This window comes from Montipora foliosa, chromosome 12, assembly GCF_036669935.1.
Source record: "Montipora foliosa isolate CH-2021 chromosome 12, ASM3666993v2, whole genome shotgun sequence".
In the NCBI taxonomy this organism is placed as follows: Eukaryota; Metazoa; Cnidaria; class Anthozoa; order Scleractinia; family Acroporidae; genus Montipora; species Montipora foliosa.
In genome coordinates, this window is record NC_090880.1 from 42250995 (window position 1) to 42269678 (window position 18684).

At 38.8% G+C, this 18684-nt stretch overlaps 1 protein-coding gene across 1 annotated transcript; it reads right to left on the minus strand.

Annotated features, from left to right (window-relative positions):
- Positions 1–7778: 7778 nt before the first annotated feature.
- Positions 7779–13777, minus strand: LOC137979439 (uncharacterized). Its single transcript, XM_068826697.1, has 2 exons — positions 13658–13777; positions 7779–10212 (listed from the first exon to the last, which is right to left on the minus strand). The coding sequence occupies exon 2, from the start codon at positions 10210–10212 to the stop codon at positions 9250–9252; it is 963 nt and encodes a 320-aa protein (XP_068682798.1). The 5' UTR covers positions 13658–13777; the 3' UTR covers positions 7779–9249.
- Positions 13778–18684: the final 4907 nt, after the last annotated feature.

Sequence of the window (18684 nt, forward strand, 5' to 3'; positions counted from 1 at the left end):
CTGCAACGTGAAATGACCATGCAAGTCACAAGTTCTAAAGAAGACGCGAGTGTGCAACCGCCAATGTTTTATTTTATTTTCTTGCACTGTTCTTCTATAGTTAATAGAGGGCAATGGTTATGAAACCCGACAAATTTCTTTGTTGTGGCTAGGTTTTCGTTCTCTTTTTTGGCCTTGACCGTGCACAAAACACAATAGTTGTGTAGTCCGTACTGAGGAACTAACCAATAGAAACGTGTTGGTTGCGTAATCATGCATAGTGTGTGAGCGCAAACCAAACGAATGTGCACGCTCGTGGACTTTCCAACCTAAATCTTGGCATCTTTGTTTGCTCCTCTGATTTTGTCGAGCTTCAAAACCAGTCCCCTGTATTAACTAAGGTGCGACTAAACTGATGGAAGGTGGCCGAAAAAGTACATGCAAAAAAACTTGGACTTATATACGAGACGGAAACTAAATGTAAATACGTGATAGAATGAAGCGGGAAAAGGGGTGTAAATGACAACGAAGAGAAAATTAAAAAAAATTTGAATTGGCACCATGATCAAAAACTAAAATCTCTTTTTCTTTGGATTATAAAACTATGTTAACTAAACACTAAGTGACCCAAGCTTTAAGCCTTAATTTAAAAAAGACATTTGTTTATTTTAACTGGAATTTTCCTATTTAATGGTCCGCCATTTAAGGAGGTGTTTACATGAGAAAACTTGCACCTGCGCGAGTTTCACACAGAGGTGACTTTTTCATTTCGTACCGCGTTTACATGATCATGACTAGGTGAATTCGTATCGTGTTTTCACGCAGGGACACCACATGTTGATAAAATACAGGCGTGAATCAAAATTGCAAATATATGGATTCACTGAGGAAAAGCAAGCATGCGCTACCCGTTCTAGCCGACAGAGAGGGAATTTCACACCGGAACGAGTGGTCGTTTTTCGTTTACATGAAACCGTCGCGAGAATTCGCGCTGGAACAAACTTCTCGCTCCGGTGCAGCAACCGGGGTGAACTTGCGCCAGAATGACATTTTTTGGTGGTATCATGTAAAAAAATACAGAGCTAAGAGCTCGAGAGGGAACCGGAGGGAACTCGCGCCGGTGTGAAAATCGGTGTCTTACAAACACCCCCCAACATTAAAGCTGAATCGTGGAGAAAATGACGTCAAAGACTCGCTGGTTTAAGAATGCAATGCGTTTGTACGCGACGGAATTAACATGCTGCACGGGAGTTTCGGGCTTTCAGGTATTTAAACTCGTGTTTTGGCATACATAATTAACTGCGTTTACACGCTGAAATACTGAGTGATTGCAAGAGAAAATGGAGGGACAGAGAGGAAGGCTCCAGGTCCGGTCTTTGGGATATGTCAAATTACTTTTAGACGAGCGGAAGTCTTCGTTCTAACGGTAGTCTGTCTTTCGAGACTTCCGCGTGCAGGCCAACTTCGGTCTGATGTTTGAAAGAAAATAAATACTCATCAGCCTTAGACGTGCGCCGCCATTTTCTCTTTTCACTGAGAAACTGTGAGCGAGGCAAGACTACATGCGGACGTCTCGGAAGACAGACTTCCGCTCGTCTAAAAATAACTTTCGTGGACATGACATATCCCGGCCAACGCCCTGAGCCTCCCTCTCTGTCCCCTCATTTTCTCTTGGTGATTGATGTCCCTGCCCTAAGTCCAACCCTCTGAAGTCCAGTCGGTCACTTTTGAACGTGTGTAATGGCGGACTGTGAAATACAAGACTTTCACTCAAACTAAACAGCCTTTGGATAAAAATCAAAGCTAAAAATTTGCCAGGCGGATGTTAAGCAAACACACTTTCAAAATCTGAAGAAAAGAAGGAAGTGTTTTTTTGATCATATTACCACTTTAAGAAAGATAGAACAAATACGGCTAACGTTGAAAACGAAACATTAAAGGGCACCCAATTAACACGCTATGCTAGATCTTACATAGTGTGATGAATTTCTTATAACACTGTAATAAAATATAATTATTTATTAAAACCTGGATCATTGGATAATGCAATTCGAGAGTTTCGATTGGCTAAGCCATCATGGCTTATGAGACATTAAACCATGATGTACAAACACGGGAAGTATATGCGTGATTTTTGGGGCCTTTTTTTTTTTATTGTAGTCTAGTTTTCTATATTTTGGGAGCGTTTTTAACAAAACAATTATTCCACACGCGCTTGTTGGATATGAGATGATTATAGCCAACTCGGCACTACGCGCCTCGTTGGCTATCTATCATCTCATATCCAACGCGCGCTTATCGACACAGAAAACGGCTGCAAGGGGGCTAGATTGAAGCAAGATTCTCCTCCATTTATCCTCATTGCGGGCGAACTCCCGAATGATGATGACATTTTTATCGTTGCAAAAGGCGAACGAATATTAAACGTTTTGGGAGGCCACCTCGTTGCTCTTAAATGTTTAGTTTGTTTTTTTTATACTCAAGTCTGCACAAATACATACATTTTCTTGCCGAAGCACGCTCTCCAGACCTTCGATTCATACAAAATTCCTGTCAATGCGACAGAACTTGGTTCTACCTTCTGCGATCGTGTGCGATCACGATCGCAGGACGATCGAAGAACTTTCTGCGATCCGCGATCGTCTGTGCTCATAAGGAAACCAACCTTAATGGCCCAAGGCTAAGTTATAGAAATGTGAATCTAGAGTTGTGCATTTTTTACTTAAGTAAGCGATTGTAATTTTACGCTTGACTTTGTTACCCATCGATGTAGCGTCATGTGTAACTTTACTTATAAATTGATGATAAATAAACATAATTACACTTCATTTTATGGTTCAATTAGACTTTTTTGGGGGGTAATTTTAAGCTTTTTAGATGGGGTAAAATTACACCTTCCAAAAAGGGTAGCAGGGCTGGCAAGATCACTACCCCCGTCACTCGAGGTAATTTTACCCATCCTTTCTGATATTATTACCCTTGCTAGATGTGTAATTTTACAAGTGCAAAGGTGTATAACACCCATTTTACACTACTTTGCGTGTAAATATACCATTGTTTTGAGAGTTAAACTACACTTTAGACGTTGGTGTAATAATACACACAAAAAAACGGATACCGGAGGTGGCAACAAATTTACACCATTTTAAAGTGTAACTTTACCCTTCGTCTCTGGTATTATTACCCTTGCTAGATATGTAATTTTACAAGTGCAAAGTTGTATAACACCCATTTTACACTACTTTGCGTGTAAATATACCATTGTTTTGAGAGTTAAACTACACTTTAGACGTTGGTGTAATAATACACACAAAAAAACGGATGGCGGAGGTGGCAACAAATTTACACCATTTTAAAGTGTAACTTTACCCTTCGTTTCTGGCATTATTACCCTTGCTAGATGTGTAATTTTACAAGTGCAAAGTTGTATAACAACCATTTTACACTGCTTTGCGTGTAAATAAACCATTTTTTTAAGAGTTAAACTACACTTTACAAGTTGGTGTAATAATACACACAAAAAAAACGGATAGCGGGGGTGGCAACAATTTTGCACCATTTTTAAGTGTAGTCTTACACTTTCATGAACTGAAAACATCAATAATAGAAGCTAATGTACGCAAATTGCAGATGTTTTACTTCAGTATTTAGGCACAATTCGCTAATTTACACCTTTTACAGTTCTGTTCTCTCTTTCGGGACAACAAGATCTGTCTTCAAAAGCTATATATATATTTTTGTTATTTGTGCACGTGTAGCTTGTAGGGTTTTTTTTTTGTCTTTTGTCCAGCCATTCACAGTAAACGGGTGCACGCGAGGGTTCGATAACGTCCAAAAAAAACACTCTTACTGAAACATCTCATAATACAGTCCGCATTGTAGAGCATTATTTATAGTACGTTTATCTGGAATGGTAACTCAATTCTTTCACACATTAAGAAATTATGGGCATAATATTTAGCGTCTCTACGATCACCAATAGTGCTATATTATTTATAGGAGCACCTTACCTTTTTCTTAAGAGCAATCCTTTATTGTACTTAATGCGACATATAATTGCAAATTTGCATGCGGATGAATCATATGAGTGAAACTAATTCGTAGTTTGCGATATTTTTAACTAAAATATTTTTAAATATTTGTTTCAGTTGGGTGATTATAGACGTCAAAAGCCCGGAGGGACGTGAGAAAGATCCAGATATATTAGGCGAAATTTGATCTTGGATCCCTATCCCTAGAGGGAAGTGAAATTGTCACCAGGCCAACGAACGTGTCCGGCCTTTATTCAACACGCTTCTTCAGGCAGGAGAAAGCGGCGGGTTCTTCGTGGAAAAGTGGCTTGTTCTCTAAGAATGTGGAGATTGTTTTCGGACTCTTGGACCTTATGCTATGTAATGCATGTCTAAATGAAAACACTTTGATGGATAGGCGAAGAGTACTTTGTACAAAGTAGGTGAGGAGTATCAGATAACGGCTGAGGGGATGCGATGCAAGTGTGGTTGACATTTCGAAGAAAGCATCGAGGTTCACACATGTACGCATTGCGTACCTAGTTTTTAAACTTTGCAGGAAACTTCATCTTGGCCTTCTGATCACTTTCCAGCAATTGATATATGAGCAACTGAAGACAAAATAAAGGGTGTTTTTGTTGGGCTTTCCCGTTGCTAAGGTAACTTATCACACCACAATTATGATCGCATCTTGTTTGGAAATAATCGGTGTTTCATATGGTACCATAACATTGCTTTTACATGATACACTGTGTAGTGCCGATATCCCTCTAAACCGAGTGTCTCTTCAAAGTGTTGAAACTGGTTTGAGCCACCTTAAAATATGATTCTCAAACAAACTTTGGCGAAAACGATAGAAGTTATAAAACTGCAAATGTTGTGCTTTTTCCAATTATAGCTCATGAGATTATTGCTCAGCTTAGTCAAATCTTAGCGTTGTTCAATGTGAATGTGTGGAATTTCTAAGGTCTCTTCAGTCTCTTCACTACTTTCCCGAAATATCTAGAAAACCTGTTCAGAAAAATGTTAACTTGCGCCCAATTTTTCACACCCTCTCTAATTTAAAAGAAAAGTACGCCTGATTGCAGGTTAGAAAAATGTCCGAAATCTTTGTGCGCCTCGAAAGTTTGAGTTCGAATATTCGAAAATTCTAGCCCACCTTCCTTCCGAACAGATATTTTACAGAAATTACTTGGTAATTTGTTTCACGTCCTATATATGTAACGTAATTATGACTTGAATATGCGTCACGGTGTTGACAATGAGTTTTTGCTTTGTCTTGATTCAATAAAATAGAATTTGATGACGATGATCGCTGAAGCAACACACGAATAATTCCTTGATTCCAAGCATAACGATACCTACTTCAAAATTAATCTCCAGTGATCGCTAGCAAACATTTATGATTTCTCTGCGGAATTCTTTAAACTGCTTTCATTGTAAACAATCACATTTTACAGATGTAACTTAGTGACGTCTTTGATCTCAGTTACGTTGATTAGAATTGGAAAATGTCTTGAGAGTCTCTCTGACTAGTAGGTGAGTATTCTTTTTTGCAGTAAAAGGTTTCACGGCTACAGAACAAAAAGTGGCATAAACATGCCTGAAACCAAATCAGCAGTCTCACTCGGTCAGGAAATGTAAATCAATCTCACAGAAACAACGAAAAAACGTTTAGAGTCGAAGTATCCTCTGGTCTCAACCTAAGCGTCTGATTCGAACGTTCTTTGTCTTCCTAAAGCTTCACCGGGGCTGCCCCTAGGCTTTCGCTTTCGTTTGTACCATTTTGCATGAAAAACAAAAGAAAGAAAAGCAAGTCTTTCCGCTTCTAGGGGAGTTATGACCTGAGGCAAAACATGGAGACTTGAAACGTTCTCAAGATTAAAATATGGTATGGGCTCGTTTCTTCTTAACAGGCTTTTCTCGCGCTTTGGATATTTGACCTCAACTTCAGCAAATACGTTTTTGCTAAAACTCTTGCTAATTTTCTGATGTTGGATTGATTAGATGTGTTACGTACAAATAGACAACTTGGGATAAACCATGCAGAAACTCGCTGACTTTTATTGCCCCATCAAGGTCAAACAACACCGTACACGAAGCCAGGTACAGAGTTCCACAAGAAGCCCAGAACGCAGCTCTACACTGAAAACCTCATGCAAAAGATAGATTACTACGAAACGTCTGCTTTAACTTGAAACCGGAATTGTAACATTTAGACTCTAGACTTTTAGTTGCGCTCAACTTCAATCTTTAAGTAGGCTTTGACAGATTGGGCTCGCAACTTTTAGCAACTTTTGGAGTTTTGAGCAACTTTTTCCTTTCGAGCAACCTTACGCAACTTTTAGCGTCTAGAGGAACTTTTACCTGTTTTCAAGTTATTTATTTATTTACTTATTTATTTATTCAGTTATTTATTTACTTTCTTTATTTCAAAGGGTTAGTGAACGGCACAAAGAAAGACTGCTTGTAGTTGTATACTTATCGTTTATTTCCGACTGGCATAGGGCAGCATATATCGCAAGTAGGTGTGCTACGTTTAGCCTACACCTTACTATGAATAATAACTTAAGTATGCTGAGATACGCTGACTGCGGGGCGTTACAAGAAACGCCTAAATACATATATAGTTTGGGCGTTATGATCATACGATTAGCGCTCATCGATTTGTAGTTGCCATTTGGTTTATATTACGTGCATCGCAGAGCATACATTAGTCCGGTTCCGGGACTCCCTCTTACCCCGCCCTGAAAATGTTCCTGGAACCTAGACGAGAAAAAGGAGAGTCCTTTATTGCTTGCAGGTGCATTCTCGGAATGAGCCAATCGTATTACATTAGATACCAGGGTGGATATGCAGACAAAGGAATCGTAAAATTTGGAAACATGGAAGCCCCGACAGAAAATCGTATATGAAAATTACTGTTTGATTTTCGGTGTCAGGAAAATTACATCAAAATCGATTATTATGTAACTAGATCGAGAGAAGTAATGAACAATAATTATTAAACAAGATTTCCAGCATGCAGGAGATTTATTAGTCATTGTTGAGCCAGTCAGATCCACGACCTACAGGACATTTCTAAGTTTCCTAGTTCCACTGTAACACACAGTGAGCCTCATCAAAAGCCATGCATTCGATATGTTTTGCAATTTTAGAAGCTGCTACGGTGACGACAACTCCACAACATAATAATTTCATTCGTTAAAGAGGAAAAAAAATCGTGCAGAACGCATTCTAGCACAATATGGTTTTTGGTCTTTTTGAGGTACTCTGCGTAACCTTGACGACGCCAAATCACCAAACTTGAGGTTTTGACCACCGCTTTTACATTCTTTTGTATTTATGTTAATTTGATACCTACTGGCCTCATTTTGAAAAAAAAATCTTTTGAAATGTGCTGGTCGTAGCGAGGTTAGGAAGGCTTATTAGCATTAAGCCCCTTATTCGGTCGCCATCATGAAATTCTGACAAAAAATTAAAATGACGAATGCTTCACCTGACACAGTGATTCTCATCTGGGATTTAGTTTTGTTTACTCAATTACGTGTGGTAATATGGCCAGACATAAAGCGGACAATGGCAAAAGGAACATTAAGGCCATGGGATACATTTTTGTGCACTAAACGTCAAAATGCCCGAGTTAATAATACTGGTACTATTGAAAGAAATCAATCTCTTCATTTCATTTATGGAGGTTAACAATCATTACCATCTAATTTACAAGAGTGAAATGATAGTGTGCTGAACTGTAATAAAAATATATACAAAGTATATAACAGTATTGACGGTTTCCATACGACGACGTCACGGCGGCCATGTTGGTATACAGAACAATGCATAAAATATCGTTAGGACGTTTGACGCTATTATTATTATTCAAAACCTGTGGGACCATTTCTATTGTTTTGTACATCAGCATGGTCATCTCATCATTCGGATGCAAACCAAGAATTGCGTTAACATGATCAATATTTCAGTTACAAAATACTCCGTCAGCCTGTCGATCAATATTCACTGATTCCAGTATATATGAATTTACAATTTGTGTTGTCAACACAACTGAAGGAGCCAAAATGAAAAAGACAGGTTAAGTTGACAAGTCGATACAAAAGTACATCACTACACAATTAGGGGTACATTACAAATAAACATTCGATATTAAAGATCAATTAAAGTGAATAAGAATGGCCTGGGGCCCGTTTCTCGAAGGTCCCGAAAACCTTTTCGGGCGTAAAAAGCCATTTGTGAACCTGCCAACCACTTGTTCAGGAAAGCCGATCTTTTAACATGTGTTCAAGGTAACAAAAAGCAAACTGACCGCTAAGTTTGACGACTCAAATCCTCTCCGTTCTTGAGATTCAGGGGAATTTGTGACACCCGAAAATAGCGCGTAAAGTTTCGGGAATTTTGAGAAGCAGGCCCCTGGAGTAAATAATTAATGATGTGGGTTCATTCATACAGCTGATATAGCGCATTTTCAATGTCAATATACTCAAGTGCGCCTTACAAGGATAATTGGCGGAAGCAACAAAATAACATGATATTAAAAAATACTCTAATTAACAGAGATATAAGATTCGACTAATTACAAAACGTGGTGGATGCAAATCCGGAACCACCGAAGACAATTTGTCAGGACGGGAACTCAACCCGACCAGGGACAACAAGGACAAACTAGCGCCAGAACGGGTCAGGACTGTTTTGAGCCTGGGATCTGCGGACATAAGGCCAGCGCACTGGCTACTCGGACACGCTGCCTTTTCCTCTTATAATCCTTCTGTTCCAGTCAGGTACGAGAAAATTGAATTTCTCCCGTCCAAAGTGCAATCATGAACAAAGTTATTTGGAGTTTTTAACCACTTTTTCATGAGACAAATCGCATTAACACGGCTCTCCCTCCACCCAAAGCAACGTTGAGGCACGTATAATTAATTTACTCTTGAGTCCTGAACAACATCTGTTGGGAGGGTGCTGTGAAGGAGGAAGAGGGGGGGGGGGGGGGGGGCATTGTCGGTCTTCTTTTCAACGGTATAGTCCAAGAGTGAGTTCGTGTTAAGCGCCAGTTCAATATTTTTACAAAAGCCTCGAAACTGAGGCGAAGAGAACTTTAACTACATCAACGCTAACGAAAACGTTAGTGACTGAAGAAACCCTTGCGAAATCATTTCTGTTTCACTTCAGACTATTTTAACCTATTCTCTTTGTACTGCACTGAAATTAAAGCGTTTTGAAAACGATGGAAACCGTTGGAAACCGGCTAAACTGTAGTTAATGAAACGGTGTCACAACGACGACGACGACGACGACGAGAAATCCTAAAATACTCGTGGTGACAGAGTATGTTTCTATTATCGACAAACAGTTTTTCCCAATGAAAAATATAAATTCTGTAACAGAATATGACCACGGCAAATCGACGAATTGCACCAAGAACGGAGTAGAATTGCGAGTCAATTTCAGTCTCTTTATCTATTCCATACACATTGAGGGCAAACTGTATCGAGCCAATAACAAACTGAATAAAATAATTTACAAGCAAGAGAAACACGTTAACTTTGATGAATGTGAATACTCTAAAGGTGCCATTTTGTCGCGAATGATTCACCTGAGTGAAGCTTAAGACGGCAAGGAGGATGACTTGGACGGGTCGCTCAACCATAAAAGCCACAATCAATGCTATTTCCATTCCAGTGTGATTCTTGATCGCAAGTATTACCAAATATCCCGACATGGTCACTGCAGTTAATGCCACAAGACTCCAAAAAGACGGCAAGCGAACAAGTTTCCTCAGTATCACAGCATAACCAAGAAACGAGGGAACTTTGGACAAAGCTACTATCACTAAGCCAGTGTTAAAAAGCGACGTTAGTAGCCAAACCAGTTGTAGGTATGCAGAGTAACGAAAGAGCTCGATGTGCGTTTCTTGGAAACTAGTATGCTTTGCGCTGATGCTCGCCTCAAATGCCCGGATGGTGTAGAGAATGAGGCCAATAATTTGCCAAGCAAAAAACGTAACGTAAGTAATGCATGCGCAGCCAAGTGTTTTTAACGAGGTCCATGTGCGTATCGCAAAACGATTCAGCACAGATGCCCATGTGCGTATCCCTGCAAAACGATTCAGCACAGATGACAAACGATCTTGAACATACTTTCTGAATCCTTCCTTCTTTTCAAAGGTGGTGTACGGTTGCCGGGTGGCCTCTGAAATCTGAAAAGCCATCTAAGAGGGAAAAGAATAAAAGAGAATAAAATCCTCTGAAAAGGCTACAGAATTAAATTTAAAGAGCCCAACTAGTCAAACAACTTAATTAGTTGCACTGAATATGAAATTGGCAATGCCACACAGGCTATTCTTGGCACTTAGCGTAAGAATCGTTGACTTTGAATAATCAAGATTGGATCTATATCAAACCCAACACGTGTACGTGGGCACTATATTGGACCATTGAAAAGACTGAAGTGGTGCTTTGTTAAGGTTGTCGTGAAAGATTTAAATGACGCAAAGACTGAAGCAATAATAATAATAATAATAATAATAATAATAATAATAATAATAATAATAATAATAATAATAATAATAAAACCATGTAAAATACCATATTGGCAAAACGGTGGAATCCCATTATGTAGGCTATGTGGCGAGAAAGGTGAGAGCGTAAACCATATTGTCTGTGAGTGTAAAAAGCTGGCCCAAAGGGAATACAAACAGAGACATGGCAACGTTGCAAAAGTAGTTCATTGGAAGTTGTGTGAGAAATATCATCTGGAAAAGAAGGATAAGTGGTACGAACACGCACCGGACAGTGTAAGTGGAAACGATGAGGTTAAACTACTGTGGGACGTGAACATACAGTATGATCATGTCATTGAAGCCAGAAGACCGGACATTGTGGTTGTAAATAAACAGGAGAGAAAGTGCACTATTATTGATATTGCCGTACCAGCGGATAAAAGAATTGGTGAAAAGGAGAATGAAAAAGTTTAAAAGTATCAGGACCTTAAAAGAGAAATTGCAAGAATGTTGAACATGAGAACCGTGCAGGTGGTACCAATTGTTGTAGGATCATTGGGAAGTGTAACAAAAAACTTGGACAAGTGGCTGGGAAAGTTGAATGTCAAAATTAGTATTTCATTACTACAGAAAACTACGTTACTGGGAACGGCGAGGATTTTGAGAAGGGTGTTGGAGCTCTAGAGTACTGAAGAAGAAAACTCTAAGGGACCTTTAGTCATGGGCTATGACCCGCTCCCTTGGGAAGCAAACCGGAAAAAAGATCATCCAGTTCACAAAGATGATAATAATAATAAATCTAATAATAATAATTAGAATGATAATGATGATGATGATAATGATAATAGTAGGTGGGTTCGACAAAAGAGAATGAAGATCTAATGTCGAGTTAATTCTTCTATGTCTTTGCGCTGGGTGTCCTGTGCACAATACTACCGGCGTAAATGAAGATTTTTGGAAGACTTTCTGTAGAGCTTGCTGAAATTATTGGATCTGCGCTCGGTGTGGATGTGCATATCAACCGCTCGGAGAATAACGACCTGTTTTGTATAATTAAATGCTACCAGCGTTAAGGTGATTCCTTAGTAATAGAAGTTGTCATATGATTTTCTTTAAACGTTTCTCAATTGTTCCCTACATTATGGTGACGCGAAATGTGCGATTAAAAAAAAATAGGTCACCAAGCTCGTTTGCGAGATATGACTTGCTCAAGTTACTCATTTAATCGTTGCGACTTCATCTATCATGACATCTGTCCACACTACGTTTTGCAGGAACAGGAAGCACACCTTTGACGTAATTCTTGAAATAACAAAACAGGTGTATTGTATTGTTCAAAAGGAATAATTTAATGTTTGTTTTATGGCACAGGCACACCTCTTGAAAAGGCACTGACTACTTAACAATTATTCGCCGAAGGCGAAGTGATTATCGGTGAATATATATTCACCGATAATCACTTAGCCTGAGGAGAATAATTGTTTTAGTGTAAATTAACAGGTGATTATTTCAAAAAAGAGAAGAAAAAAAACATTTCAACGCGAAAATCATCTTCATTTACAGTGGCAAAACGACTACTGGCAGCCATTTTGTCCGTCAAGGTGATTATCGGCTGATAATCCGAGATAGCGAGCCAATGAGAGCGCGCGATTTTGTATAATAATAGTCCTCAGGTGCGTGATCGCGAGGAGAAAATTTTGAGTCCACGAGTGATGGATATGAACTCTTTTTTCCCTGTAACTTTTTTTTCTGACGTAATTTTTATTTTTTTTTTTTACAGCATATAGAGGAGGTGTAAGAGAATAAAATTATGCCAAAAAAAAAAAATAAAAAAAATAGGTCACCAACCTCGTTTAGGAGAAAACAGAAAGGAAACTAAGCTCGACCCGTCGATCAACACGTCTCCCCGATAGCGCGGTTTCACTTTCACTCTCGGACTGAAATGCAACTTGAGCATCATCGAGGCCATCACTCGAGCTTTTGTTTTGCAAGAGTCTAAAAGATTTTCCCGTTTTGCTCTTTACTGCTGTGCTCTGAAAACAGCCATTCTTCTTTCTTGCGAGCTTTCCCGCACGAAAGGTCGCTATTTTGAAATGTTATTGGCCACGTTCGATATATCAATATTCACACATGGCCACTAGTTATGGTTAAATTTAAACATTGTTTTGTTTAGAAATATCCCTTGAGACTTGTGAGACAAAGAAAACAGAACTGAGCCGTGAAATTTGACCATAAAGCCTCTTAGCCATGCCTGAATACGAACGTTGCCTACACTGTGTTATGCGCAGAACAGGATGCGCAGTGCAATACTAGGGAATCACCTTAAGTGAGGTTTCCTTATCAAATCTAGCGAAAAGTTTGGAAGACCAAACATTTTATTGGTCAATTTTTTGACAGCCGATCACAGCATCATTACCCTCGCATTCATGCATGACGGGTTTTCAGAATTTTTGCCTCGTTCGAACTGCAGTGCTAGCAATCCTAACGGATCTGATAGTAACATTAAGAGTAGTCCTTTCCCCACCTTCCTCCCCCCCCCCCCCCCCCCACCCGCCCGAAATTTTTAGGGGACGTTTGTGCTTTAAAATATGATTGTCAAGCAAACTTTGGTGAAAATGATAGAAGTTATAAATCTTCAAATTTTATGTTATTTCCAATATCACATAAGATTCTTTCTCAGGTCACTAAAATCTTAGCTTTCTTCAATGTGGTTTTGACATTTCTTAGCACCTTTCAGACTCTCCAGAAATTTCTAGGTTGAAATTTGTGCAGAAAAATTTTCAAAATCTTAGTGCTTCTCGAAAGCTTAAGTTCGGCCGAAATCACTTGGTAGTAGGTTGTAATTTCGACTTGACTATGCGTGTTGACCACGCGTGTTTTCTTCGTCTTGCTTCAATGGAATAGAATCGCTGAAGCAAAAGATGAATAATTCCTTAAGCGAGTTAATCTTACGACTTCAAAGATTAATCTTTAAACTGCTTTCATGGCAAATGATCACAGTGCACAGTTGTTAGTGAGTGACGTCCTTCGATCTCTGTTACCGGTTGATTACAATTACGGAGACTGGTTCAGAGGGTTTCTGACTTGTTGGCAAGTACCGCTTTTCGCAATGAAAGGTTTCACGGCCACTGAAGAAAAAGCAGCATAAACATACCTGTAACCAAATCAGGAATGTCACTCGGTCAGGGGAAATGTGAATTAATCTCCAAACAACAACAAAAAAAAGCGTTTCCAGTCGAAGTATCCTCCGGTCTGAGAAAAAGCAACTGATCAATACGGACCTTGTTCCAACTGATTGAATTTTCTTTGTCTTCGTAAAGATTAAACGGGGTTGTCCCTATACGACGCTTTCGGTTTCCTTTTGTACAACTTGGCATGAAAAACCGGAAAAGCCGGAATTATGAAAACCTTCCTCTTTAAAAGAATTTAATACTTAAAAAGAGCTAAAATAAGATACCTAGAGGCTGTACCCAGGAAGAGAGTCAGTTTAAGAACGCCCCAGAAGTTTGTAGTCAAACTTAGTATACCACTCAACTTGAAGAACATGTTTAAGATCATTTTCAATGTCGAATCGCTAAAAAAATAAAAACGCTCAGCCTCAGCACCAAAATTAGACGTTCTCTTAAAATCAGTCACAGTGTATAATTATATATTGCACAGTTCTTCCTTGTAAATATGTCTCAGCTGATGACCTGTTAAGGTCAACTAGGCGTGCAAACTGCTCGGCAGCATATCTAATCTCGTGAGATTTGTAATAATCTATAAAACGATGGCAATCGGCTTAGAAGTGTTCTTTCTAAATCATCTTGGGCGTGAAATATACCAATTAACACTAAAAATTAAAGTCTAATGTTACGAACGCAAAATTGTAAAATTACACTTTGTTACTGTGTAAACTATTACACCAAAAAAATCTTCTAAAATTACTCTATATGTAGGGTATTTTTACACCTTGTTACTGTGTAAACTATTACACCAAAATAATCTTCTAAAATTACTCTATATGTAGGGTATTTTTACTCTTTTTAAAGGATAAAAGTTTATGTGTATTATAAAGGAAAAAATTATGCCGTTGGAAGTGTACTTTTACACCAATTTTAATAGTAAAAGGGCGACTAATCTAAACCATGTTAGAGTGGTTTTTTTAACTCATTCAGTTGTGGGCTTATAAATAGCTATTCATAAATATGATATACTGGGCAGAAGAAACTGTCCTCAGGGCTTATATATTTGTGCGGAGTTCTCATTGCAGTTTGGCTCAATTTGTTACACTCTCTAGTTTAAGTATGAATATATTAACGTTTCGAAGACATTCGAAGATGTATCTCTCGTGTCATTCTCTGAGTCGCTTGCTCCCTCTGAACTGGGCGAATGTACCGGATCATCCGAATCATCATGAGAAAGAATTTCGTTCTCTTTTCCTTCATCCGTTTCCTAAATAAGTTCAGGATGGTTGCGGGAAAAATGAGATTTAAAACTTGAAAAGAGTTTGTATGTCTTGCTGTACCCAGGCCTACCACAAATGACAAGAAAGTTTGGGTCGTGCGAATGCCGACTACGAATGTGAGCCAGTACCGGTAGTTTTTTTAAGCTCCTAAAAATCTGGTTCGTAACAAGCATAGATGTCAGCTGCATGGTGAAATTCAAAAGGTTTGTTTCCGGTTACAAATGTCACTTCGAGCCATGTGATTGGCTGCGGTATTTACGTCTTTTAACAAAAATGTCCGGTCAAAAAGGCGACATAATTCTCCGCCAATTAAGATGCATTATGGAATAGCGATACCGAAACTTGATGACCCTCTTTGTACTCCTTTTCATTCGGCCATGTAGTCTTCGAAGAAGGATTTTGAATATTTGGAGGTCCTCTTTCTGGAGTTCTTTTGAATTCAATGGCTGCTCATGGATGCTCAGATGTTGAACTATGGACAGTAGAGGAAGTAGGCGAATGGCTTACCAGTTTAGGCGCCCCGTACAACAAATATGCTGAATCCTTTCGTGGTGAGTAAACTGTGTTCGTTACTTCTATTGTTAAGTTTTGAGGGTCATGATGTTCTCATCATTCTTTGGTGCGTATTGTAGTCGATCCAAGTGTTTTTGGATCGACTACAATGCGCACCAAAGGACGATGTATTAAAACACAGGCAGACCACTCTATGTGTTCGTGGTAATATATGTTCGTATGAAACGAAGAGAATATATGAGGGTTATGAATAAGGCTCTGAAAATTGCACATCTAACTCACATCTCGGTCTGAATATCCCAATAATCTATCAATCAGCGCTTGGCTTACCGCGGCAGCCCGCCGTGGTTCAAATCCCTGATTGATAGATTTGAAACGGTCTGCATTCCTCGAATTCCTTTGGTCGCTGAGTTTGGCACCGATCATATTGAGAAAGCTGTATTTGTGACTTCAGCATCGATTTTCTCGGAAACTGTTGCAGGGATGAAGCTAAAATTCGGCGAAGAGATAGAGAAAAAAAACCCTTCTATCAAGATCCGTCGTCATTCAGGTGAGATTTTCAGTATTTCTGCGTTAGTTCTAGTTTGAAGTGGAGGAGGTCGAGGCTGACGGCCGTTAAGTTGCAAGCCTTGTATCCCTCTCTTGTCTTAACCGTCACCGGCCAAAAGTAATTTTGCTATAAGACGCTTTAGACGGTCCAAGAAGGCGAAAAAACACCATACATGAGTCGATTAAGGTTTCATTTAATTTTATTGGGATATTCAGACCGAGATGTGAGTTAGATGTGCAATTTTCAGAGCTTTATTCATAACCCTGATATATACAAACATATATTAAACCAGGAACACATAGAGTGGTCTGCCTGTGATTAAAATACATAAAAAAGTACAAGCTGTTTTCTGTTACGTTGAAAACAAAAGAATTGTTGCAGTGTTTTGACGTTCTTTCGATTTGAGACACAAATGGAAGGCACTGTTAGCTCGTTATGTCACCCAAATCAAGACCTTGGGTCCTGGCGACGGTCAGTTAGAATACTTCTTCCGGAAAATGATATGCCGGCGCGCAGAATAGGTGAAGTCTACCTAACTTCATAAACATAATGTTGTGGTATTTGTTCATTGGCGAGGCGACCGCAACTTCCCGCCTTAAAATTTAATATAAATATATGTTTCTTTCATGCATGGAAATTGATGAGGAATTCTTTGCTTGGCCTCTTGGAAAGTTATACCGGTAGTGATTTGGGAGAGTAACTTATTGCGTAATTCGTAATGTTGGACCAAAATTGAAGATTATAAGGAAAATTGATTTTCTCGCGCGACAACAGCGCCAGGTAAGTATAAAAGACTGGCACTACCCATGACTCACCAGGGGCGTGATATTACGAAAATGGCGGCTGTTTTTTTACTGAGATGTGTTTAGAGGAAGACATACGTGTCACGAAGTGAAAACATTCGTGTAAGGCTAAATAGAAGAGACCTTCATGAGTAACCCATTCCTGAACCAGACTGTGAAGAGCTGGCCAACCTATAGCCCAGATAACTTTATCTCTGTTTATTATTCCATTGGTTTAATTGGTGTACTTTGTCTACTTTTGCAATAATAATATTATTGTTCAATTCTTAGTTCGTTTGTTCCAGTTCGGTTTCGTTTTCTAATCGGTTTTTTTCCCAGTCGGTCACCACACAGGCTAAATATAAAGTGTTGTTCAGTGAAATTGGACTGATTTTATTCAAATTGGCTCTTTGATTCAGGAAAGCAATGAATTTGAGAATAAAGAAATTAATAGAGCTGTGCAAGGTTAGATTACAATTCAGCACAAACATCTCTTGAAGATTTTAGTGTAAGGTCTCCATTTGTTCTTACTGATGAGGATACACCTATTTATTCCTCAGCAACATAGTGCGGCCAGCCAGTCAACTACAGACAATCGCTAGCAACACTTCAGTCTGAAGCGAAAGACAATTGACAGGTAAGAACTGTTCACTCCACGTTGTTTTCCTGTTCTTATTGGGCTAGTACTGCTATGGCAACAGTTTTTCCTTTGTTTGAATTGTTTAAGTGGAGTTTACCCGTTTTTTCTATAAGTTTAAGTCAAATCTGAACTTCCTACAGTTGTATGTCATTAATTCAATGAAGATGGCCAGGATTTGGGTTGTTTTAGGGTTAATGATGAAATGAAAGTAGTAGAATACAGTGGAGAACAAGAAAGAATTATGGAAAGCTATAACTTCCTTATGTAATCTTTATTCTTTTGGTCTTTAAGTTTTTTCTTGTGGTGTGTTTTTGTCATTATGTGGTAAGATTTGTTATTATGTGACGAGGTTTGATGATTATGTGTTGTGTTCCATCGTGGTGATAAAGTTTAATTGTTATGTATTTGTTTCTATCATGTGTTGAGGTCTTCTTTTGACCTACAGTCTACTTACATTTCGTGTGGTGTGCTTCTTTTATGACATTGAAAGTTAAATAGATCTCACCATGCTGTTCATTTAATTGTTATATTGTACTGTGTAGTATAATTTCCATCTGAACTGGCGGGTAGCACACCTCATACAGTTCGATGTAACATTAAAAGTAGATATAACCATGCAGTTAATTTAGTTGTTATAGTGTACAATGTAGTATAATTTCCATCTGAACTGGCGGGTGGTGCACCTCATACAGTTTGATGTAACTTGTAAAGTAGATCTAACCATTCAGTTAATTTAGTTGTTATAGTGTACTATGTAGTATAGTGTTTACAACATCTGTTCTTTTTCACTTCATTTTATATATGCAGGTTGTACCTACTGAACAAGAGCTACCTGGATTGAAGCTAGCCTCCTTGCAGCCGTTTTTTGTGTCGGTCCCATTCTCCCTCCCCACAAACGTCTGCTGAACCGAGCTGGGCATGCCATCCCCATTGTGTAAGAATATCCAACCAGGGTCGAGCTATTGTTGCAAGATAGCCAATTGTAAAGCAGCTTATAAAATGTTAGAAATTTACGCGCGAAAACTCTTAAAGGTATTCGATGTTTAAAATGTTGTGTTTATCGGTTTCGTATGGAGGTTAATACAGCAAAAAAGCTTGTTAATGGTGACCTTCGATGCTTTATATGTGGTAGTACTCCTCCTGTCAAAGAAAGGATAAAAGTATTTCGGAAAACAGCTGACGATCTTCCAAAGTTAATTAAATCCGCGCTATCCCTCGACGTCAACGTCTACTCCGAAAATGACTTGTT

Bases quoted from the DNA above. Each gene is read 5' to 3' on its own strand.
- LOC137979439 (XM_068826697.1), bottom strand. From the start codon at position 10,212: ATGGCTTTTCAGATTTCAGAGGCCACCCGGCAACCGTACACCACCTTT.